This window comes from Geotrypetes seraphini, chromosome 3 (genome assembly GCF_902459505.1).
Source record: "Geotrypetes seraphini chromosome 3, aGeoSer1.1, whole genome shotgun sequence".
Lineage (NCBI taxonomy): Eukaryota > Metazoa > Chordata > Amphibia > Gymnophiona > Dermophiidae > Geotrypetes > Geotrypetes seraphini.
The window spans coordinates 407627918-407653368 of NC_047086.1; the positions used below are offsets into that span (position 1 = coordinate 407627918).

The 25451-nt window shown below is 43.6% G+C and overlaps 1 protein-coding gene across 4 annotated transcripts in view; it reads left to right on the plus strand.

Annotated features, from left to right (window-relative positions):
- Nucleotides 1–25451, plus strand: part of ENAH (ENAH actin regulator) — a 274229-nt gene that overhangs the window by 202325 nt on the left and 46453 nt on the right. For 2 of the 4 annotated variants that reach the window (XM_033936563.1, XM_033936559.1), the window contains exon 12: nucleotides 24844–24906. The exons of the other annotated variants lie outside the window; for them this stretch is intronic. In XM_033936563.1, the coding sequence (XP_033792454.1) occupies nucleotides 24844–24906 (63 nt within the window). The remainder of the gene's footprint in view (nucleotides 1–24843; nucleotides 24907–25451) is intronic. 4 annotated transcript variants of the gene reach the window in all.

The following is a 25451-nucleotide window of genomic DNA, read 5'->3' on the forward strand; positions in this document are numbered from 1 at the left end:
TAAAGTCTGGTTTAAGTCTGTTTGAAAGCAGGACATGCAAGTAGCTACAAACTCTATATAAGATTAGTGCAGTTTTTGTACCTGTTTTGATCAGTTATTTGAATGTTATAATGGATATGTTTGTTATAGAGCAGAACTAAATTGTAATGTTGGATTTTTCCCCATTTCCCTCCTTCCATTTATGTCTGTCATTACAGTTCTATTTGATTGCTTTTGTACAATCTGAGGGGGCAGGAGCAGCTCCCTGGGAAAGAGGCAAAGTTCAAAAGAAGTTTGACAGCATTCTGCATGCAACTTGCAAGTTCAGATGCAAAACCCTAGCATTCTGTACCACTAGACACATTTACAAGAAAGATTATCGATGTAAGAACCTAATCTTTCTTTATGTAAATGAAATGTGCTCATGGGTTCACACAACTTCCTGTTTTGAAGATGCACAATCAGTTAGTTCTCTAGAACTATACATTCTTTCTTTGAAAAAAAAAAATGGCAGAAAACATATAGCAGTTGGTTGTTACAGTGGTAAGTTGTGGCACTGTAAGCTTGAAGTAGAAAATGACATGGGGACAGATTCCCGCAACAAACCGCAGTTAGTCCGTGGGAATGGGAAAAAATGCGGACGGTTTATGGTGGGAATGGGAGCAAGACTCTACAGGAGTAGTAAAAGGTCTTATCTTGTGGCAAAAAAATTGTGCCAGGGTCAGCGGTAGTGACAACACTCCCTCTCCTCACGGGTCAGCATCTCCACCAGTGTTCCCGCTAAGCTGCGCTGGGGTGCGCTGACGCACAAAATATTACCTCGCAGCGCACAAGTTTCTCGTCACAGCGCACACAGTGTAGAGCACAGTTCTTCAACCGCCGGTCCGCAAACAAAATCTTGCCGGTCCGCGAAGGATTCGGTCCCCGCCGCAACGAAAGGCCGGCGTCAGCTGACTTGCAACTTCCTGTTGCAGTCGCTGTGCCGGGACTCCTGCCTTCGCCGGGACTCCTGCCTTCCACCGCGTTTGCCTCCTGCCTTGTCTCCGCACCTCCAGACCAGCAGCGGCAGCTGTGTATGCTTTTAACTTCGGCAAAGAGCTGCCCCTAATCAATAGTTTAGCGCGGTTTCATAAGGCAGCCTCGGGGCCTTTGCTAGGCCGGCCCACATCGCATCATCGAAGCGGGCCGGCTATCAAAGGCCCCGAGGCTGCCTCATGAAACCGCGCTAAACTATTGATTAGGGGCAGCTCTGTGCCGAAGTTAAAAGCATACAGAGCTGCCGCTGCTGGTCTGAACTCTTGGGCCGCTGAAGGAGGGCAAAAAGCAGCTGTCCTGGAGGTTTCCCTTCCTCTCGCCTTTACAGGTTCCTTTTTTCCACCTTTTTTTTTTCCTTCAAACGGCAACGGGCCCCAGCATCGACATCAATCAAGTAAGTTCCACTGTCAATCAAGCGGTTCTGCTCGGCCAAAGCTTCCCCTGTGACATGAGCCACCCTCAGGGGAAAGAAAGTGACCCACAAAGGTGAGGGGAAGGGGGGCAGATGATGGAAGTTGGGGGGGGGGAGAGAGAGAGAGAGAGAGAAGGGGCAGATGATGGAAGTGAGAAGAAGGGAGAGAGAGCAGAAGGCAGATGGATGTCAGTTGAGAAGGGAGAGCAGATGCTGAATGGAAGTGGGGAAAGAACACATACTGGATGGAAGGAGGAGATAAATAAAGGGGGAAGAAAATAGTAAGATAATGGAGGGGTGAGGGAAAGGGGTGACAAGCTGTGTGTAGACACAGTGAAAAGAGGGAAACGGGACTAAATAGTAAGAAAGAATTTAATTTAGATGGAGGCAGAAAATAGAGAAGGAAGACCAGAGAAGAAAAGGGAAGAGAGAGCAGAGAATGATCAGATCTGAGTGGAGGAAATGAGAAGAGAGATATGCTAAAAACCACAGGGGGGAGGGAAGGATAGAGATGCCAGACCATGAGGGGAACAGAAGGAAGATGATGGATGCTAGACCAAATTGGGGGGTGGGGGGGGGCAGGAGGAGAGATGGCAGGGAAAGACAGACAGTGAATGGAAGGGGCAGATGCTGGACTGAAGAGACAGAGAAGGTTATCATGCTGCTGTACCGGGCCATGGTACGCCCTCACCTGGAGTACTGCGTCCAGCACTGGTACTTTAAGAAGGACACGGTACTACTCGAAAGGATCCAGAGAAGAGCAACTAAAATGGTTAAGGGGCTGGAGGAGTTGCCGTACAGCGAAAGATTAGAGAAACTGGGCCTCTTCTCCCTTGAGCAGAGGAGATTGAGAGGGGACATGATAGAAACATTCAAGGTACTGAAGGGAATAGACTTAGTAGCTAAGGCAGGGAGAACGAGAGGGCACTCTCTAAAGTTGAAAGGGGATAGATTCCATACAAACGTAAGGAAGTTCTGTGGTAGAAAGCAACATATTTATTTGGCTCATAACTTGCTGGCGCCCGATATTTTTAGCTCACAGTGAAAAAAGTTTGCTCACAACACCCGCCCGCTTAGAGGGAACACTGATCTCCACCCCAGCTTTCCTCACGCTTTCATTACCCAAACAAGCTAGCTACTCCACACCAAAAAATCTACAGAGGCCTGTTCCAAAGCCTTCCTTCTACTGAAGAGCCCTTGAAGTTACATCAAGGGAGAGGCTCATCGGTAGAAGGAAGGCCTTGGAACAGGCCTCTGAAGATTTTTCAGCGCGACGCCAGTTTTATCTGAAGGAGCCAGCCATGCTGATGACAAAAAATCTTCATAGGCCTTCCTTCTACCGATGAGCCCCTCCTTGGTGTAACTGGAGCTGAAGGAGGGTGCTAGGTTGGGGGGAAGAGAGTTGTTGGTCCCATGGTGGAGGAGCTGGGGCTGGAGTTGACGCTGAAGGGAAGGTGGAGAGGTACTAGACCTATGTGAAGGGGGGACTGGAGCTGAAGGGAAGAGAGAGGTGCCAGACCTGCAAATGAGAGATGGAGGGAAGGGAGGGTACTAGATATGCAGCTCAGAGCTGGAGCTAGAGGGAAGGAGGAGAGATGTTGGACTCATGGGAGGGCGGCTAGAGGGAAGGGAGAGAGGTGCTAAATCCTTGGGGAATGTTGAGGGAAGAGAGAGACTGCAGGAGGGGTCTGGAAGGAAGGGTGAGAGGTACTGGACTGTGGGGTCTGGAAGGGAAGGGTAAGCTAGGTGTTCAAGCCATGGGATAAGTGCAGAAGGAAGGGAGAGAGATGCTGGACCTGCAGGGAGGAGGAGAGAGAAGGGAAGGCAAAGAGATACTGAACCAGAGGGATGAAGGGAGTGAAATGTTTAACACAGTTGAGGGAAGGAGGAAAAAGAGGGCAAGAGCCACATTGATGTAAGGGTGTGAGAGGGGAGAAACTGGACACAGGGAGATATACAAAAAGAGGAGAGATGGTGGGCATGGATGGGAGCATAGGGACAGGGACACAAAGGGGAATGCTGCATGGGGGTGGTATATGGGCACAGGCAGTAGTGCAGTGCCAGACATATAGGGTATATGGACACACAGGGAAAGTGGCTAGACATGAGGGAGATGAGGAACGCAGAAGAGAGATGTTGGACTGGGAGGAGGCATAGGGACACAGGATTGATACTGGGCATGGTGAGGATAGGGACACAAAATAGTGTTGTTGATGAAGGCAGGGAGATAGGCATGGGGGAAATAATAGAAAGGGAAGTATAGTAGATAGAAGGGAGTTGCTGAACATGGGGAAAAATGTAGAGATGGAATATGAATTTTGAGCATGGAGAAAGAAGACTTGGAAAATGGTCAGGTGATCCTGGCGAGTAAGTTGAGTAGACAGAAGGAAACAGAAACCAGAGCTTGAGACTCAGTGACGTAGTAAGTGGGGGAAGGCACGGGGGGGGGGGGCGGTCCACCGCAGGTGCAGTCTTGGTGAGGCGCTTGCACCTCTCCTTGCTATATGCACACTTTCCCTACCCTCTGACACAGCAGACACCAAGCACCTCCCCGACTCCAATCAGAACTTTAGCACCTCCCCCCCGTGCATGCTGATGATGCACTATGAGGAGCTGGCTTAGGCACCTGAGCCAATAGGGAACTTAGGCCCCCTTCCTGTGCATCCAGGATGCATGGGAAGGAGGAAAGGCCGCCATTTTGAAGAGGCGACCCTTCAAGGAAGGTACAGGAGTGGGGGCAGTGTCAGGGGTGGAGGGTTCTCAAGCTGGGTGCAGCCTGATCTGACCCCCTCCTAGCCCATTAGACCACCAGGATTTTGTGAGAGGGGTGATCAGAAGTCGGGGGACACTTGGTGTGGGGGGGACTGTCAAGGGGTCCTGGTTTTGGGGCAGGGGGTATGTGCTTGTGTTCGCGGCAGGGAGTAGGCATGGAAGGTAAGGTTAGCCTTTTTGTGGATGATATCAAGATTTGTAACAGAGTGGACACCCCGGAGGGAATGGAAAACATGAAAAAGGATCTACAAAAGTTAGAAGAATGATCTAGCATCTGGCAACTAAAATTCAATGCAAAGAATTGCTGAGTGATGCATTTGGGGGATAGAAATTCAAGGGAACTGTATGTGCTGGGAGGTGAGAGGCTGATAAGCACAGATGGAGAGAGGGACCTTGGGGTGATTGTGTCTGAAGATCTAAACAGTGTGATAAGGTGGCGGCTGCAGCCAGAAGGATGCTAGGCTGTATAGAAAGAGGAGTAACCAGCAGAAGGGAGGTGCTGATGCCCCTGTATGTGAGGCTGCACTTAGAGTATTGTGTTCAGTTTTGGAGGCTATATCTGGCAAAGGATATAAAAAGACTTATAAGCGTCCCAGAGGAAGGCAACAAAAATAGTAAGGGATTTGAACAAAAAGAAGTATGAGAAGAGACTGGAAGACATAAGAATAGCCTTACTGGGTCAGACCAATGGTCCATCAAGCACAGTAGCCCGTTCTCATGGTGGCCAATCCAGGTCACTTGTACCTGGCCAAAACCCAAAGAGTAGCAACATTCCATGCTACCAATCCAGGGCAAGCAGAGGCTTCCACCATGTCTTAATAACAGATTATGGACTTTTCCTCCAGGAAGACCTAAATATGTATACTCTGGAGGAAAAGAGGGACAGGGGAGATATGGTACAGACAGTTAAATACTTAAAAGGCATTAATATAGAACTAAATCTTTTCCAGAGAAGAAAAAATGGTAAAACTAGAGTGCATAATTTGAGGTTACAGGGAGGAAGACTTAGGAGCAATGTTAGGAAATTCTTCACGGAGAGGATGGTAGATGCCTGGAATGCCCTCCCGAGGAAAGTGGTGGAGAGGAAAACAGTGATGGAATTCAAAAAAGCGTGGGATAAACATAGAAGATCTCTAATTATAACACGAAGGATAGAAACATAGAGTATCATGGCAGAAAAGGGCCGGTGGCCCAACACGTCTGCCCACTCAAGAACCCTCTCTCCCTTGAGAAACTATCTTTTAAGCATAACTCTGTAGCAACCCCACCTGCCTGTCCCATCGACTCTTAAAGTCGAGCACGCTACTGGCCTCGACCACCTGTTGTGGAAGACCATTCCATCGATCAATCACCCTTTCGGTGAAGAAGTATTTCCTGGTGTCACTATGAAATCTTCCCCCCTTAAGTTTTAGCAGATGCCCTCTTGTCGACGTGGGACCCTTAAGAAAAAAAATTTCTTCCTCCATTTCAATGTGGCCCATGATGTATTTGAATGTTTCTGTCATGTCTCCCCTTTCTCTGTGCTCCTCGAGAGAATATAAGCGCAATCTGGTCAGACATTCTTCATATGGGATATCTTTAAGTCCTGAGACCATTCTAGTGACCATTCTCTGGATCGACTCCATTCTCTTCACAGCCTTTTGATAATGTGGCCTCCAAAACTGGACACAGTACTTGAGGTGAGGTCTCACTATGGATCTGTATAACGGCAGTATGATTTCAGGCTTTCGGCTGATAAAGCTCCTGATGCAACCCAGCATTTGTCTAGCCTTTGCTGAAGCTTTCTCCACCTGATTGGCAGCCTTCATATCTTCTTGGATGAGTACTCCCAAGTCCCTTTCTGCAGTAGTTCTTAAGTTTTCATCGTTCAAGGTGTATGTTCTGCATGGATTTCCGCTTCCAAGATGCATTACTTTACATTACTTAGCATTAAAGTTCAGTTGCCAAGTACTGGACCATTGTTCCAATAAAAGTAGGTCCTGCTCCATAGTGTTGGGCCTGGTTGCACTGTCAGGTTCTGTTGCCCTGCCCACAATGTTGCATAGTTTAGCGTCATCGGCAAATAATGTAATTTTGCCTCGAAGTCCCAGAGTCAGATCCCTTAAATATCCTTAAATACCCTTAAAGATCCAGAGTCAGATATTAAATAGCATTGGGCCCAAGACCGAGCCCTGTGGCACTCCACTGGTCACTTTTGATATTTTTGAGGGAAATACCATTTAGCATTACCCTTTGAGGTCTTCCGCTAAGCCAGTCTTTTACCCATGCTGTCAGTGTTTCTCCTAGTCCTAATGAGTTCATCTTGTTCAATAACATGCGGTGTGGGACACTGTCAAAAGTCTTACTGAAGTCTAAATAAACGATGTCCAAGGACTCCCCCCACCATCCAGTTTTTTTGTTACTCAGTCAAAGAAGCTTATCAGATTGGATTGACAAGACTTTCCCTTCGTAAAGCCATGCTAGTGGGGATCCCTTAATCTTTCATCATCCAGAATCGTGTCCAATCTGTTTTTAATCAACGTTTCCATGAGTTTACTCACTATTGATGTGAAACTCACCGGTCTATAATTTTCGGCCTCTAACCTGCATCCCTTTTTGTGGAGCGGGATAACATTGGCAGTTTTCCAGTCCAGGGGCACTCTTCCTTTGCTTAGGGAAAGAATGAAGAGCTCTGCTAACGGTTCTGCCAGGACATCTTTCAATTCTTGAAGTACTCTAGGGTGTAGGTTGTCGGGGCCCATAGCTTTGTTTACTTTTAGTTTTGATAGCTCGTGGTAGACATCACACAGTAAATTCCATGTCCCGGAATGGGTCCTCCGAGTTCCCCTTTGTCTGTAGCTGGGGACCATATCCTGGCGCTTCGCAGGTGAAGGTGAGCAGAAGTAGTTATTGAGTAGTTCTGCTTTGTCTGCTTCCGAGTCTGTAAAGTTGCCGTCAGGTTTCTTTAGGCGCCCAACAGGGCTGTGGAGTCGGTAGATAAATGTTCCGACTCCTCAGTTTTTTGTACTTCAGACTCCGACTCCACAGCACTGGTTAATTTTCAGATCATTAAAATGGAATGTCAAGTTGAGAGAAATGAGCATTTTCGACACCACCTTCTTTTTGCTTTTAATCAAGGTTCTAAGGCCGCAGAAGCTGCTCGCAACATTTGTGCTCTGTATATAGTGGGTGCTATAGCCGAAAGAATCGCTCGTGATTGGTATGCCAAGTTCAAAAATGGAGTCGGTAGATAAATGTTCCGACTCCGACTCCTCAGTTTTTTGTACTTCTGACTCCGACTCCGACTCCAGGTACCCGAAATTTCTTCCGACTCCTTGACTCCGACTCCACAGCCCTGGCGCCCAATACCGCTTGTGTTCTTCTTCCTGTCGCTAAAGTATTTGATAAAGGATTTCTCCCCTTTCTTTACCTGCCTAGCTATGTTTTCTTCCATCCGGAGTTTGGCCTCTCTGACTTGCTTTTTAACTTCTCTAGATTTTGCCAGATAAGTTTCTTTAGCTGCCGGTCGTTGTGATTGTTTGTAGGTAATGAAAGCTTTCTTCTTGTGCTTTACTAGTTCTGAGATCTCCGCGGAAAACCACCGAGGTCTATTTGTACATGTTGGTTGCTTCTTGTAGGGTAGACCATAGAACCTCTACACTGTCTGTCGTGCTTTGGTTTTGCAGCACTTTGTAGACATAGTCCCCCATGCCCTGAAAGTTAGTTCCTTTAAAATTTAGGACCTTAGTCTTGAGGTGGAACCACACTATGTTGTGGTCGCTGGAGGCCAAGGTGTCACCCACTGATACCTCTGTGACGCTGTCTCTGTTGGTGAGCAACAGGTCCAGGATTGACTGATCCCTGGTGAGTTCTAAAACCATCTGCTTGAGGCATACTCCTCACGTGGAGGCTAGTAGCCTTTTGCTGCCACTGGTTGTAGCTGCTGGTTTGTTCCAGTCCGCATCGGGCATATTGAAGTCTCCCATCAGCACTGTATCTCCACGCCGTGTGATTGTCTCAATGTCTTCCATTAGTTCATCATCTGCATCCTTCTTTTGTTTTGGTGGTCTATATACAACACCAAGATACAGGCATTTGTTATTGCCCCTGGCAAGGTTCACCCAGAGGGATTCTCCTGTATACTTGATGTCTGTGATTTTAGTAACCTTGATGTCATCTCTTATGTACAGAGCTATTCCTCCTCCTGATTTGCCTTCTCTGTCGCGACGGAGTAAGTTATATCCTAGTATGACCATATCCCATCCATGGGACTCCGAGAACCACGTTTCTGATATCGCCACTACATCAAGGTTGATGTTTCTCACATCAGTTTCCAGTTCCAGTATTTTGTTGCCTAAGCTGCGGGCATTAACGTACATGGCTGACCATTCTTTCTGTTTTGCATGGATTGTTTTCTGTCTGAGATAGTTTGTCCCTTCAATCTTGCCTTTGTCGCCCTTAATATTGCCTCTGTCTCCTTCAGTGTCCATGCGATGTCTCACCTCTGACTTCAAGATGGAGTCTCCGTCTCTCTCTCTGTCCCCCACTTTACTGACTCAATTACTTACCTCAGATACTAAGTCTTTCTCTCTCGCTCTGCCTCTCTCTATATTGACGTATGTAAATTAAAGAACTACGGTCGGTATTGGACAGACCTGCATGGTCTCTGTTCCATATGTGGTGATTTGGTGTAGGATGGGCTGGGGTGGGCATCAATGGGAACTCCACTAATATATAACATGAGGATGTTAGTGGCCAGACTTTAAGGTAGATATCCTGCAAACAAAGGGATGGTTGGATAGGTTGGAGTGAACATAAGAATTGCTTCTGCTGGGTCAGACCAGTGGTCCATCGTGCCCAGCAGTCCGCTCCCGCGACGGCCCCTAGGTCAAGGACCTGAGCCCTAATGGAGTCTAGCCTTACCTGCGTACATTCTGATCTAGCAGGAACTTGTCTAACTTTGTCTTGAATCCCTGGAGGGTGTTTTCCCCTACAACAGCCTCCGGAAGAGCGTTCCAGTTTTCCACCACACTCTGGGTGAAAAAGAACTTCCTTACGTTTGTACGGAATCTATCCCCTTTTAACTTTAGAGAGTTCTCTCTCGTTCTCCTCACCTTAGAGAGGGTGAACAACCTGTCTTTATATACCCCAGACTACAAAACATTCAGAAAAGAAATACTCTATTCTTCAAGAAATTTCTGCAAACGACCGCTAGCTCCTTACCAATTCCCAATACCACTCCCCAATACCTTCCTGATTCCCCAAAGCAACCTCATCTACTCTTCATTGCCTCTTGAAATTACCAGATATCTTCTTCATGTAATACCTTTTTTGTAATCCGCCTTGAACTGCAAGGCATTGGCGGAATAGAAATCTCTAATGTAATGTAATGTACTAAGTATATTCCCTTCATTATCTGGAATGTTTCTATCATGTCCCTCTGTCTCCTTTTCAAGGGAGAAGAGGCCCAGTTTCTCTAATCTCTCGCTGTACGGCAACTCCTCCAGCCCCTTAACCATTTTGGTTGCTCTTCTCTGGACCTTTTCAAGTAGTACCATGTCCTTCTTCAAGTATGGCGACCAGCGCTGGACACAGTATTCCAGGTGAGGTCGCACCATGGCCCGGTACAGCAACATGATAACCTTCTCTGATCTGTTCATGATCCCCTTCTTAATCATTCCAAGCATTCTGTTAGCCCTTTTCGCTGCCGCCACACATTGCACAGATGGTTTCATCGACTTGTAGACCAGTACTCCCAAGTCTCTTTCCTGAGGGGTTTCTCCGAGTACTGCACCAGACATCCTGTATTCATGTAAAAAATTTTTGTTACCGACATGAATCACCTTACACTTACCCACGTTAAACTTCATTTGCTATGTCGCAGCCCATTTCTTGAGCATGTTTATGTCCTGTTGCAGGTCTTCGCAATCGTCCTGTGTCTTCACTACTCTGAATAACTTTGTATCATCTGCAAATTTAATCACCTCGCTTGCCGTTCCAATTTCCAGCTCGTTTAGAAATATGTTGGAGCCCACGTCCAAGCACCGAACCCTGTGGCACTCCACTGGTGACGCTTTTCCAGTCCGAGTATTGTCCATTTACCCCCCATTCTCTGTTTTCTATCTGCCAACCAGTTTTTGATCCATGTATTTCACCCTCAATCCCATGGCTCACAATTTTTTTTAAGTAGTCGTTCATGCAGAACCTTTTCAAACACCTTTTGAAAATCCAGATATGCGATGTCGACCGGGTCACCTTTGTCTATCTTCCTGTTAACTCCCTCAAAGAAGTGCAGCAAGTTTGTAAAGCAAGATCTTCCTTTGCTGAAGCTGTGCTGGCTGGTCCTCATCAGATTATGTCAAAATGGTCAATGATGCGGTCCTTTATCAGCGCCTCTACCATCTTTCCCGGTACTGAGGTCAGACTCACCGGCCTGTAGTTTCCTGGATCTCCCCTTGAATCTTTCTTGAAGATCGGCATAACATTCACCACTTTCCAGTCTTCCGGTATCCTTCCCGATTCAATCGACAGATTGGTTATTAGTTGAAGCAGTTCAGCTATAACCCCTTTCAGTTCCTTGATTACCCTCGGATGGATGCCATCCAGTCCAGGAGATTTGTCATTCTTAAGCCTGTCAATCTGCCTGCATACCTCTTCTAGACTGGCCGTCAACCTAGTCAATTTCCCTTTTTCGTTTCCTAGGTATAGCCTGTCAGCTTCTGGTATGTTGCGTATATCCTTTTCTGTAAACACTGACGCAAAAAATGTGTTCAGTTTGTCGGCGATGGCTGTGTCCTCTTTTAGCACTCCCTTTATTCCATAGTCGTCCAATGGCCCCACCGCTTCCTTCGCCGGTCATTTTCCCTTAATGTATCGAAAGAATGGCTTGAAGTTTTTTTTGCCTCCTTGGCAATTTTTTCCTCGTAGTCCCTTTTGGCCCCTCTAATCTAATGTATTTTTTAATGGGCATAACCTATAGTTAGACTGGATGGACCATTCAGATCTTTATCTGCCGTCATTTACTAAGTTACTATGTTACCCTTGCTACGCCACTGCTAAGATCAATATGATTTGAAGAATAAAATGACCAGACAACAAAAGGTAGAAAAAATAATTTTATTTTCTATTTTATGATTAGAATATATCAGATTTGAATTACGTATCCTGCTAGTGCTTCTTTAGCTTCCAGCTGGCTTAGGGCTCTCTCTGACCAGAGGGAAGTTGCCCTAATTGCACTCCCCTAACACTGTTCCTGCCATGTGTAACTGAAGTATTCTGTTAGCTTGATTTTTCTATGTAGCATTCTGTAGTAATTTGGTTGGGGTTTTTTTTCAGTTTTCTCGATAGTGGAGGAGATATTTGTGAGGAGGAGGGGAGAGGGTTTTTGTTGATCCTTACTCTATATTTGTGATTTTTAAAATGACAATTGTACAGAATATAGTTTATATAGTTTTATAGTTTAATAAAATAAGTTCAGTATAAAATCTTAACTATTTGAGGCTTGTGCGGATAGAATCAGACCATTTGTGGGAGCAGGGTTGGGGACACATTTTTTTTTCCTCACGTCATATCTTGAAGCTCCTGAGATAGGTATGAAGCAGCATGTTGCATGACTTCATTTTGAAGAACAGTAATAACTGAGAGTTTTCAGTGTAATAGGGATGATATGCTGAACCAATGGTCTTGCATCTGCTCCTGCGAGCCTGTTGCAGGAGATACTGATCACTGCTTTCAGTACCTCCTCCTTCTCTCATGCTCTCTGCTCCCCCCAGTCAGTTATTTCTTCTGCAAGTGAGCTTGCAGGAGCAACTTTGATCTGCTTGGTGGTCTTTTTTGTTCAAGACAAGTTTTTTTTGTGTGTGTGTGGTTCTTGCACAGATTTTTGCTTCTCTTCAGCTCCAGTGACTACCTAGCCTAGTGAGAGGAGCAGACTTTGGTCTGCAGCTTGACAGGTGGATCCTGCAAAGACCTGCTTAGCCAGCCTGCTTGAACTGTGGAGCTTGTGGGTTTCCCTTCTATTTGCTTACTCCTTGACTTGATCAGGAATACTAATGCAAACTGTACTGGCACCAATTGCATTTCTTCGGAGTGCACACTGTGTCGTCTACACTTTCCTCCCCCTCCTTGTGCCATTCGGTTTCTAGTCCCGGGGCTTGAGGCTCAGTCTGACTGTGGCCCAACTGGCACCTGAAGAGTCAGAAGAGGCAGCTTTCCTGGTAGCAAAGGTCCTCTCTGAATTCCAGCTACCCTGAAAGGAGCTGTGACAGACTGTAGCACATCCTCCCAGCGTCTGGTCTTTGAGTAGGGCTGTCACAGCCCATAGGGCAGTTTGGGAGGGGAGGAATCTGAATTTGGTGTTTTTCTGTTTTTAACTTTTAACCTTGTTCCCCCCCCCACCCCAAAAATCCTTAAATTTGCTTGTTATGGCTGTCCTCCGATAGAGTTACAGCTGTTTTTTCAGCAAGAAATCCTGGTAGTGGCCATCTTGGATTATTCCCTATTTAAATTCTAAGTTCTCACACTTCTTTAAAAAGCCTCGTTTTGGAGTTTAACCATCAGAGATGGAGTCCTCATGCTCCAATAACATGAATTCATGCAAAGTTTGTGCCTTTTGGACCCTTGTGCAGCACATTCTGCTGTACATTCTGGGAAGACTAGAAAAACCCAAAATGGGGAAAACTGAAATAGACTAACACAAAAAGTCTCCCCTAAAAGTCTCAATTCGAAGAGCAATACCTATATCCTTCACCATGGTACACATATATCAAGACTTGGCTGAGATTTATTGATGATGTTTTTTGTATTTGGAGTGGTCCTCAAGAACTTTTACCACCGTTTCTTGAATGGTTGAACTCTCAGGATTCTAATCTAAGGTTCACTATGACTTCTGATACGGATCAAGTCTCATTCTTGGATGTCTTAGTCCAGAAGACTGGCTCTACTTTAACCACTACAGTATATAGAAAACCGGTTGAAGTTAAAAATTACTTGAGTTACACTAGTTGTCACCCTACTCAGTTGAAGCAATCTTTACCAGTTAGCCAATTTGTTCGGATTCGAAGATTGTGTTCAGACATCCAAGAGTTTAAGACACAAGCCTGGATTATGTACACCCGCTTTGAGGAACGCGGATATCCTCATCGAGATCTTCAACGTGCTTACCTTAGAGCCCTGTATGTCAACAGGGATCTTTTGTTACAGAATACAGCTTCATCCGATGAGAACAAGACTGTTTGCGTATTGACATTCTCTGATCAAGCAGCCAACATAGAACAGAGCATCAGACATCATTGGCATGTTCTTCAATTTCATTCTATATTTCAGGACCCTCCATGCATAGCTTACTCTCAGACCAAAAATGTGGCAGACCATGTAGTTCATTCCAAATTCTCTACAGAGACTGAGAGCTTTGGCCATAGTGGGTATCATAAAAAGTGTGACAATAATGCATGTGACATCTGCAAGAATACTATTGAATCTAATGAGTGGGTCCATCCACATACTCATAAATCTTACGTTTTAAAATCTATTACTCACTGTAAATCATGGGTTATATATGTAATAACCTGTCCTTGTCATTTTTTATATGTAGGGCGCACTCAGAGGACCATAAAAACTCATCTTATAGAACATAAGAGTAGAATAAACACTCAATCTATGAGTTCTCCCATGGTTCCCCACTGCATACAATTTCATCACTCTTTTGCAGATTTATGCTAGGGAATCATAGAGCAGGTTCTTGAGAATTATGAAGGAGACAAATCGATCTACCTACAACGGAGAGAACAATATTGGATTTTCAAACCATTAGGTCTCAACGAGTACATCAAATGGCATTGTGCCATTTGAATGACCTCCTTGAGATCTGTCTTTTCATACTTTGTCATATGCTGGTTCATATATATTTTTTTACATTGTCATAAGAACATAAGCATTGCCTCCGCTGGGTCAGACCCGAGGTCCATCGTGCCCAGCAGTCCGCTCACGCGGCGGCCCAACAGGTCCAGGACCTGCACAGTACTCTTCTATCTATACCCTTCTATCTCCTTTTCTAGTAGGAAAATGTCTAATCCTTTCTTGAACCCCAGTACCGTACTCTGCCCTATTACGCCCTCTGGAAGCGCATTCCAGGTGTCCACCACACGTTGGGTAAAGAAGAACTTCCTAGCATTCGTTTTGAAAATGTCCCCTTGTAACTTTTCTGAATTCCCTCTTGTTCTTTTATTATTCGAAAGTTTGAAGAATCTGTCCCTCTCTACTCTCTCTATGCCCTTCATGATCTTATAAGTCTCTATCATATCCCCTCTAAGTCTCCTCTTCTCCAGGGAAAAGAGACCCAGTTTCTCCAATCTCTCAGTGTATGAAAGGTTTTCCATCCCCTTTATCAGACGCGTCGCTCTCCTCTGAACCCTCTCGAATAACGCCATGTCCTTCTTAAGGTACGGCGACCAATACTGGACGCAGTACTCCAGATGCAGGCGCATCATCGCCCAATACAACGGCAGATAACTTCTTTCGTTCTGGTAGTAATACCCTTCTTGATTATACCTAGCATTCTATTCGCTCTCTTAGCGGCCACTGCGCACTGTGCCGTTGGCTTCATTGTCATGGATTTTAAACTTCTCAGACTTATCCCGTGTTTACGACGTTGCTAAGTCATTAGTTCTGCGTTTTAAATACACGGAGGCGTTCCCCGCTGGTTAGCGCCATTTTCATTTTGGTCTTTCTACTCATTGGCTGGCACTGAGAGCACAACCGGATTATTCAGCTAGTTCTTGAGGAAGAGGGGTAGTTCCCCTCGAAACGGAGCCCTGTTGGACTGTTTCTTTTTCAGTTGGTTGTCCTATCTTCCAGATTTCATCGGAAGAAGTTAAGTAATTTTTGCTTTTGTTAGCATCTAGCCAGTCCGGGTGATTTTGGACGCTCCTTGCCCTTGGAGGAGGGGCGAGATATCCGAAACCATTTTACTTCTTAGTGATTTTTTCACGTATTATTTCACTTTATTTTTCACCAGTAGCATGTTTGTGCACTAGTAAATTTAGTTGGAAACCCAGGGATGTTTCACAAGTAACACCCGTTCTGGGTTTTGATTGTGACAGCTGGTGCTTTAGGGACTTGTTCCCATAGCAGGCTGTGAGACTGAGGTTTTTCCATTCACATCACTAATTATTTGCTTTAGGTGTTCTCTTGGTTCGGATGCCTCTGCCCCTCCTCCTTTTCTAGGGTTAGGGTAGACTTTTTGTGTTAGTACATTCTGGGAAGACATAGATCTTGGGTTCAGCACTCTAACCCTGCTGGAAAAGGGGATAGAAGGGTTTAGATAGAGGATTATTGCACAGGTCCTGGACCTGTTGGGCCGCTGCGTGAGTGGGCTGCTGGGCACGATGGACCCCAGGTCTGACCTAGCGGAGGCATTGCTTATTTTCTTATATTCTTATGTTCTCCTCTTGAAGGGGATTCTCGGTCCTCTATGCCTTTTACACCTGACTGTAAACTTGCTCTGGCAATCTTATGATGGCGGTGTGGGAGCTTCTGGGTCAGCTAGAGAGCGACCATCTGTGCAGCCTCCCTGTGTTTCAGCATCTGCTTCTCCACTGAGGCCTAAGTCTCTCCCTGGACACCGATAGCTGGTCAGATGGGGGTCCCTGAAGCTGCTGATCTGGACGCTTGTCCTCTTTCACAGAGTGAGGCTTCAATCAGACTATGCAACACTGGGCGAAGTGGATAGGGTCTGAGTGCTGCCATGGACCAGGGCAAGGACCCCTTTGTTTGCAGGCTATTCAAGTCTGCTGCACTGATGGATCTTCTCATTGAGTCTCTGAAGGAACTCAAAATTGATCCTCCTTAGCCTGCTTCCCAATGTTTATCTCCTCAACGGGATCCGCTCTCAGCCTACCGCCTTCCCGTGGCATCTTGATATAAAAATCCTGATTTCTGGGCACTGGGAGAACCTTGAGGTGGCTAAAGCCATGTCTAAGCTATATGCTATGGACCAGGAATTCCAGCAGATGTTTGCTATGCCTAAAGTGGACTCTGGTGGCTCAGGTGACAAGTGTATGTCCCTCCCTAACGAGGGAGGTGTAGTACTTAAGGATCAACAGGATCACAGTCTAGACATTTCATTTATTTATTTATTCAATTTTCTATACCATTTTCCCAGGGGAGCTCAGAATGGTTTACATGAATTTATTCAGATACTCACCTGTCTGTTCCATTGGGCTCGCAATCTATCTAATGTACCTGAGGTAAAGGGGGATTAAGTAACTTGCCCAGGGTCTCAAGGAGCAGCATGGGTTTGAACCCAGAACCTCAGGGTGCTGAAGCTGTAGCTTTAACCACTGTACCATACTCTCTCCCCACATGTTGTTCAAAAGCCAGTTTCAGACCTTGACTCTGGTAGTGAGGGCTGCTGCAGTGGCTCACTTTGTGGCTCAACTGTGCCATTCTAAATTACGTGACCCAGGCAATCCACATTCTGATCCTCCTTCCCAGCTGTTGCTGGTGGGAGTGGACTATGTGGCTGATGCTTTGTATGATCTGTTGAGGGTAGTGGGCAAGGTCTCGGCTTACTCTGTGTCTGCTTGTAGCATCTTGTGGATCAGACATTGGGCTGGGGATTCCATGTCCAAACCAACATTCAGCAGGCTTCCTTTCAGGAGCAATATGCAGTTTGGCCAAGGGTTGGATGACCTCATCGCTAGTGTCCAGGACCACTGTCCAAAGTTGCTTCCAGACACCAGGCCTAGGACCTCTAAAGGGCAGGCCTGTGGGTCCTATCGAGGCTCAAGCTGTTCGTGCCTTTTCTCCTCACTGATCTTTTCAGTGTCCACAGCAGAGATTCTTCAGGAACAGAAAATCATAGGGCTCCACTTCCAAGCCAGGTGGGCAGCCCAAGAAGTCACAGTGATGCCAGGTCTCCAGCCTCCCCGTGCAAGATCAGAGGCAGGCTTCAAGACTTCCTGGAAGTATGGGAGGCTATCATGACTTAACAATCAATAGGTTCTGGAAGTCAGGGACAGGCTACAAATTGGAGTTTGCCTGTCATCTCTCTGCCTGGTTCATAGACTGGCAGGTAGACTGGAAAAGGAAGCCCAGGTCTAGATAACTCTGAAGGTTGTGGGACATTCAGGCGATCAAGCTGGTTGCAGATGCAGATTGGGCATACTTTGTCGTGCCCAAGAAAGGCTCTATTGTTAAAAATTGTTTTTTCAAATTACGGCAAATAAGATCTATTGCCAAATTTCTTAATCCTTCTTCCTTAAAGATTTTAATCCATTCTTTCATCATAGCAAAAATCGACTATTGTAATGCACTATTTTTAAATATAACTCAAAAAGAAAAAAGGAGACTCCAAATTGTCCAGAATACGGCAATAAAACTTATTTATAACGCTAAAAAATTCGATCACGTATCCCCATTGTTAATAGACGCACATTGGTTACCAATTAACCATAGGATCTTGTATAAACTGATGTTTTTAATTTTTAAGTCCCTAGCATCTAGCGAGCCACAATTTATATCTAAATCGCTGATCCCATATAAAACCCAACGATCTCTGCGTTCATCTGATCAAAACTTACTAACTGTGCCTTCTTTAAAAATCATTGGAACAAGAAGAGCAGATATGTTCACTGTTGCAGGTCCACAATGGTGGAATTCCCTTCCCCAATACATCAGAATAGAACGTGATATTTCAGCATTTAAAAATTTTCTAAAAACTTACTTGTGTAGCCCTTTCAGGACCAAGGGACATATTTGTCCCATAACTTTAAAATCCTATAAATTTTGATTGGGATAGTCTACAGTTCTAAATTTGATATGTACGGATTCCATATGATACTGCCTTTATGTAAACAAACTGGTTCCGACATTCATTCATTAGCGTCGTTGCCAGATTGACGAGAAGATTCACTTGCCACACTGTCCATAAGCCAGAAGTGTGATTTTTTAAAAAAAAAATAATGATATTTCACAAAAAAAATCAATTTTTTGGCATCTGCAAGCCCTTTTTACCATAAAAATGTCGTCAAAACCACAAAAATTGGCCTACGATCCTTATGGTCCTGAAAGGGTTAAGGATGCTTTTAACTTATAAAATTTCTTAAATTTTCTTTCCTGTTTTAATTAATATTTATGAAATGTGCCTTGGTAAAATTTACCCTACCTTTTGTTCTTCCCTTTTTTTTTTTGCTTTTCTATACCCTTTATTGTAACTTTACCCTCTTTCCTATCTTTCATGTTAGTTATTATTGAAATTTATTGTTATTATGTTATAGTTTCTTTATTATATTATGTACATCGCCTAGAAATTTGAAATAGGCGATTCATCAAAAGTGAAATAAACTTGAAACTTGAACTTGATTGGAGGCCTATCCTGGACCTCAACAATGTCAGTGCGTCTTTCAAAGTGTCTCATTTTTGTGTGGAGACCCTCTTGTCATTGCCTCAGTACAGATGGGGGAGTTCCTGGCGATGCTGGACTTGACAGAGGCATATTTCCAATATTTCCAATATTTCCAGATCACAGGCACTTCCTTCGTTTTCATGTTTTGGAACAGCATTTTCAGTTTAAGGCTCTCCTATTCAGTCTGGCTGCAGCCCCTTGGACCTTCACCAAGGTGATGGTTGTAGTGGCAGCTCACCTTCGCAAACTGGGTTGGCTTGTCCATTCTTACCTGGACGACTGGCTGACTCATAAGAGCGCCCTCGTGGGAGGAAGCGGAGAGGGTCGTTCAAACCATCTTAACAAGATTTCAGAGTCTGGGATGGATTGTCAACTTGAAGTGCCAGCCGATCTAGCCGTCAGCAAGTCTATGAACCTGGAGTATATGGATGTCCAGTTTGACATGGAGAAAGGCCAGGTGTTTCTTCCAGAGCCATGCAGACTGAAACTTGGGAACCAGATCTCATCTCTTCTGGCACAGCAATCTCCATCGGCCTGGGATTATCTTCAGATCCTGAGTTCAATGGTGGCCACGATAGAAGTGTTTCCTTGGGCAAGAGCACATTTGCACCCCCCTGCAGCACTCCCTTTTCTCTCGCTGGTCTCTGCGTGTTTGCCTAGAAGGAGGTCCGCTGCAGCATGGGCTGGTGACTTCAGCCTCAGTCACTGTCCTCGGGGATGTCTCTTGGGATCGACTCCTGGACCACACTGAAAACAGATGCCAGCCTTCTGGACTGGGGAGCACATTGCAGGGATCACCCAGTCAAGGGGTGATGGTCCTCCATTGTAACACCGTTGGTCCATCAACAGGATGGATCTCTGAGTCATCCAGTTGGCGCTGATTCAGTTTCAGTCCTGCTTATCGAACAAGGCGGTCGGTGTTTTCTGACAACGCAACAGCAGTGGCTTATGTCAACATGCAGGGAGACATTAGGAGTGTCAGCCTCCAGAAGGAGGCACAAGCTCTCTTCTGTTGGGCAGAAGCTCATCTTCTGGCCATTACTGTGGCTCACATTGCTGGAGTGCAAAACGTGCAGGCAGACTTTCTCAGACAGTCTCTGAACCTGGGAGAGTGGTCTCTCTCGCCTTAGGCATTTCAGAGCATTGTCGACTGTTGAGACAGCCCTATCTCATGGCAGCTGCGAGAAACAAGAAATCTCTGTGTTTCTTCAGCTGTAGATTTGAGTGCGGAAGCGCCAGGATCAATGTGCTGATTCAGCCTTGGCCTGTTGACATCCTCCTGTACATGTTCCCTCCCCGGCCCATGCTAAGGAGAGTCCTGAAAAGAGTGGCCAGTCATCAGGGATAGGTTATCTTGGTGGCTCTGGACTGCCCCCAGCGCCCATGGTACACACAACTAGTGCATATTCAGATTGTTCCCCCTCTGAGGCTTTAGCCCTTCTACAGACTCCTTTCTCGTTGTCCGATCGTCCTGCAAGATCTTGAGCACTTGGTCTCACGACATGGCTCTTGAGCGCTTGGCTTTGAGCTAGAAGGGCTACTTGAATCTGGTTGTGCACACTTTTGAGAGCCAAGAAGCCTGCAACATTTGTGACGTATGCTAAGGCATGGGATACCTTGCAGTGTTGGGTCCCGCAAAAAGCAGCTGGACCCTGTCACGGCCTCAGTGTCAGATGTCCTGTCCTTTCTTCAAGAAGGTATGGATAAGGGGCTAGCAGTTTCCTTCCTGAAATTTCATGTTTCAAGTTTCAAGTTTTATTTATATTTGATTAATCGCTTAATTAAATTATTTCTAAGCAAGTTACAGTTTGTAAATAAACATGATATTAAAACAGTAAATAACATAAAATATTGAAAATTTAACAATTTATACATTAAATTTAAAAAAAAAATAAAAAGAGGATAAAACATGTTAGTAAAATATAAAATTACAAATTATATATTATGAGGTACAAAGATCATAAAATTACAGAAATTTTAACTTAACCCTTTCAGGACCAAGGGACATATTTGTCCCATAACTTTAAAATCCTATAAATTTTGATTGGGATAGTCTACAGTTCTAAATTTGATATGTACGGATTCCATATGATACTGCCTTTATGTAAACAAACTGGTTCCGACATTCATTCATTAGCGTCGTTGCCTGATTGATGAGAAGATTCACTTGCCACACTGTCCATAAGCCAGAAGTGTGATTTTTTTTTTTTTTTAAATAATGATATTTCACAAAAAAAATCAATTTTTTGGCATCTGCAAGCCCTTTTTACCATAAAAATGTCGTCAAAACCACAAAAATTGGCCTACGATCCTTATGGTCCTGAAAGGGTTAACAATTATATACTAAAATAAGAATTCAATAATATAACGGATCTTGTCATTTAAAAAGAGCACATGATTAATTTTAAATGTTAAAGCGTCTTTAAATAAAAAGCATTTTAGATTCTTTTTGAAATCGTTTAAGTTATTTATTTCTCTTAAGTGTAAAGGTAAAGAGTTCCAGAGTTGAGGTGCTACTACAGAAAACATATCCTGACGGCGGGTTCCAATGATTTTTAAAGAAGGAATAGTTAGAAGTTTGTGGTTGTTTGAACGTAAAGAACGTGAGGTATTATAGGGGATAAGTAATTTGTTTATGAATTGGGGTTCATTAGTGTCTAAGGTTTTGAAAGTTAACAGTAGAATTTTATAGGTAATCCGATGATTAATAGGGAGCCAGTGTGATTTAATTAAGAAAGGGGGTCACATGGTCATATTTTTTTCCTTTATAGATGAGCTTAATGGCGGTATTTTGTATGATTTGTAAGCGTTTTTTTTCTTTTTGGGTAATGTTTAAGAAAAGAGAGTTACAATAGTCAAGTTTAGAAATGATCAAAGAATGAAGTAGAATGTTTAGCGATTTAGGTTCTAAAAATTTTGAGATTGATCGAATCAATCGAAGTCTATAAAAGCATGATTTAACAATGTTATTTAAATGTTCATGATAGGAAAAATTGTTATCAATAGTGATACCAAGTATTTTTAACGAGGATACAATCTCTATAGAGACATTGTTAAGAGTAAAGGGCATTTGCAAATTAATTCCTTGTTTCCATGTGAACATCATAGCTTTAGTTTTTTGGATATTGAGGGCCAACATATTTGTAGTGAGCCATTGTTGGACTTTTTCAAGTTTTAAATTAATTTGTTGTATTTCTTCTTTGTTTTTAGGATCTATAGGGTGTATAATTTGTATGTCGTCGGCATAACTAAAAGTGGTAAATCCTATTGATTGGCATAGTGTTAGCAGTGGAGATAAGAAAATATTGAGTAATAACGGTGATAAGATGGATCCTTGTGGGATTCCATAATTAAGGGAGTATGGTTTAGAATTAGAGTTATGGAAAGTAACTGTCGAAGAGCGATTGGATAAGAATGATTTAAACCAATCAAATATTTGATCACAGATTCCGATGGATTTCAGTCTATTAAGGAGTAAATTGTGATCAATAGTATCAAACGCGGCGGACAGGTCTAAAGAGAAAAGAATAATGGATCTGTGATGGTCAAGATAGTAATGTATATTAGTGGTGAGTCCGATTAATGAATATTCAGTTGAATGATTTCTCCTAAATCCTGTTTGGTTTGGGTGAAGGATGTTGGTTGCTTCTATAAAATCTGATAATTGTTCAAATACTATCCGTTCCGTTAGTTTTGCTAGAAATGGCAGAGTAGCTATTGGACGATAATTTGATGGGTCGGCCAAATTAGATGTATGATCTTTTATTATAGGCAAAATGATTGCGGTTTTCCATGAAGAAGGCACTAAGCTAAATTAGAGGCTGTTTGTGATGACAGAATGTATGAAAGGACCAAAACATGAAAAAAAATTTTTTAAGATGAAAGGCGGGATAAAGTCTGAGCAAGATCTCTTTAGGTTAACTCTCTGAAAGAGGTGCTCTATCTCCTTAATTGATGGAAGTTTGAAAGTGGAACATTTGGCCGTAGGAAGCATTCCTTCTATGGAGGGATTGGAAATATTATTCGCTGGTGTACTGTCTAATTTGTTTCGAATTTTATTAATTTTAGTACAATTTCTATTTCTAATCTTAATGTATATTTTCTGTAAACCGCTTAGAACCTAACGGATGTAGCGGTATATAAGAAATAAATTACATTACATTACATTACAAAAGAAGTCCGCAAGTTCTTGAGCTGATGGAGTATTCACAATTTTATTTTTTTTTTGTTTTTGTGAGATTGGAGAGATAGATTTTAGAATGGAGTAAAGAATTGATGTATTTTTTGTTTCTGAGATTTTTGAGGAATAATATTTACATTTGGCAGAATTAATTTTGGATTTATAATAATTTGCATGGTCCTTAAATTTTATTAAGTTATTGATAGATTTGTTTTTGCACCATTTTCTTTCGAGAGAACGTAATTGTTTTTTAATTAATAAGAGTTCGTTTGAAAACCAAGGGTTATTTTTTTTGCGGAGTGAAATAGTTTTAGTGATTAGTGGTGCATATTTGTCTAATATGGATTGTATAGTCAGTTTCCAAGAATTGAGTTTTTCATCTAATGTATTAGTGTTTGAGTATGAAATTTCATCATCCATAGGTGAGGAAAAATTTGATAATTCAATGTGGCTGGTGTTTCCTGCTTCAGGTCCCAGGGTGCTAGATGTTCTCTTTCTTCTCACCCGGATGTTGTCAAATTCTTTGAAGGTGCTCTGAGGCTGTGGCCTCTGATTTGCCAGCCCTCTCCATCCTGGAACCTGATCATCATGCTGGAAGGACTCTCAAGGCCTTAATTTGAGCCCTTGCAAAATGCCACTCTAATGGACCTGACTATCAACACTGTGTTTCTGATTGCCTTTACTTCTGCAAGACATGTCTCCGAACTTCAAGCCTTGTCATGCAGGGATCCTTACCTGCGTTTTATGGAGGCCAGGGTCTCCTTGAGCACCATGCTCTCTTTCTTGCTAAAGATGGTTCTGGTGTTTCACATCAACCAGGAAGTTTGACTTCCAGCTTTCTATCCCTCTGGCTCTAAGAAGGACAAAATTTTGAAGGTGCTGGATGTCCGGAGGGGTATTTTGTGTTACCTGGAGGTTATGAATGACTTCAGTCTCTCGGACCACTTCTCCGTGTTGATGATTCCAGCTAAGAAGGGGAGGCCAGTTTTCAAGGCTACTATTTCAAGATGGATCAGGTCAGCTTTTTTGTCCTGCTACTTTGTCTGTGGTAGGTAGCCTCCCATCACTCTTTGAGTGCATTCAGCAAGAGGGATTGCCTCTTCCTGGGCTGAAGCCAGGACAGTTTGATTGGGTGAGATTTGATGGGCAGCGATTTGATCTTTCCATCACACTTTCACGAAATTTTATAGGGGACCATAACAGCTCAAGAGGGACTTCTATTTTGGAGCCTCAGTTTTGAGGACAAACTTCTCTCTCCCACTCGAGGTTTCTGGGTCTGCTTAGGTAACGTCCTTTGGTTCAGCATACCATCCTTATTGCACTGGAAAAAGAAATTAGGTTCTTACCTTGATAATATATTTTCCAGTAGATTGGGATGGTATGCTGATCCCCCCCCCCCCCCCACCCCCCTGTCCATCATTGTTGATGTGCCAGCCTGGACCTCCTCCAATCTAAGTGCTGCATAACGGTCCTTTCTGCCGGCTATCATAAATTGAAAGACATTGTGTATTGGCTGTATGTAGTTATTTGGGGTTTTCCCAGAGTTCCGCAGTTTATTATGGCTTTTTGTTAATAAAGATAGTCATTTGTTCCTTTCCTCTACATGGCATGTTTATGAGCAGATCAAAGTTTTATTGGGGGGGTTGTGGGGGGTGTCTCTCCATTCTCTTTCTCCAATTCTCTCCTGTAGGGCTGTCACCAGCTTGGAAACTAACTTGGGGCTACAGAGAGCAGGGAGAAGATATAGAACTGAAAACAGTGATCAATATTTCCTGCAACAGACTTGCGGGAACGGTTTCAAGACCCTTGGTTCAATATACCATCCCTATCTACTGGAAAAGATATTATTAAGGTAAGAACCTAATCTCTCTCTTTTGCAAGACATAGCTCATGCATTCCAATTTGAGTTTTGAAATAGGAGCAAAGATGTTTTATTTATGGATCTCCTTCAATGACCAAGTTCAATACAAAGCAGCTTACAGTAAAATATAAGTAGCAGCATATTTCTGCAGGAAGATGCAGAATCCTTACAACATACATAATGGGATATGTAACCGAAGTGTGTGTGTTCCCTGTGCTCAGACGAGATTCTCCATGGAGAAGCCAGAGTATGTGTGACAGCAGGTTCTATGATTCATTAAACAGGTATTGTAGCCTGTTCTGATGTGAGCTTTTTTTTGGGGGGGTTGTTTTTTGCTTTATAACCATTTTATCAGTAGAGGGATGAGTTCTTTCTACAGGAGCTAATCACCACAGACAAACTAATATGATTCTTTTTTTTTAAATTCTTTATTAATTTTCAAAACTACAACAGTGCAATACAACCAGTGCAACTCATAGTAATACAATAAAAGCACATTCATCTTTCTCATGTTCATAATCATCCTTTTTCCCCACCCACCCAAACAATTATCATTCCGTATAACACAAACATATATTATCATAAATATCCTATCTATTCTGAATAATGATATCTTCACACCCCTGCCAATTATAAATATTCAAAAATCAATTTATGACATAAAGAATCCCTGTTCCCCCCTGCCCTGGATATGTACCATAGTAAAGAGCAAACTGATTCACAGTCAACAAACAATTACAATGAGGTAACAAAAGATTTTTATGACGGCATAAAGATTGGCAAAGGCTCTTCCTTACATAATTGATGTACATCAAACGGGTTTCATTGC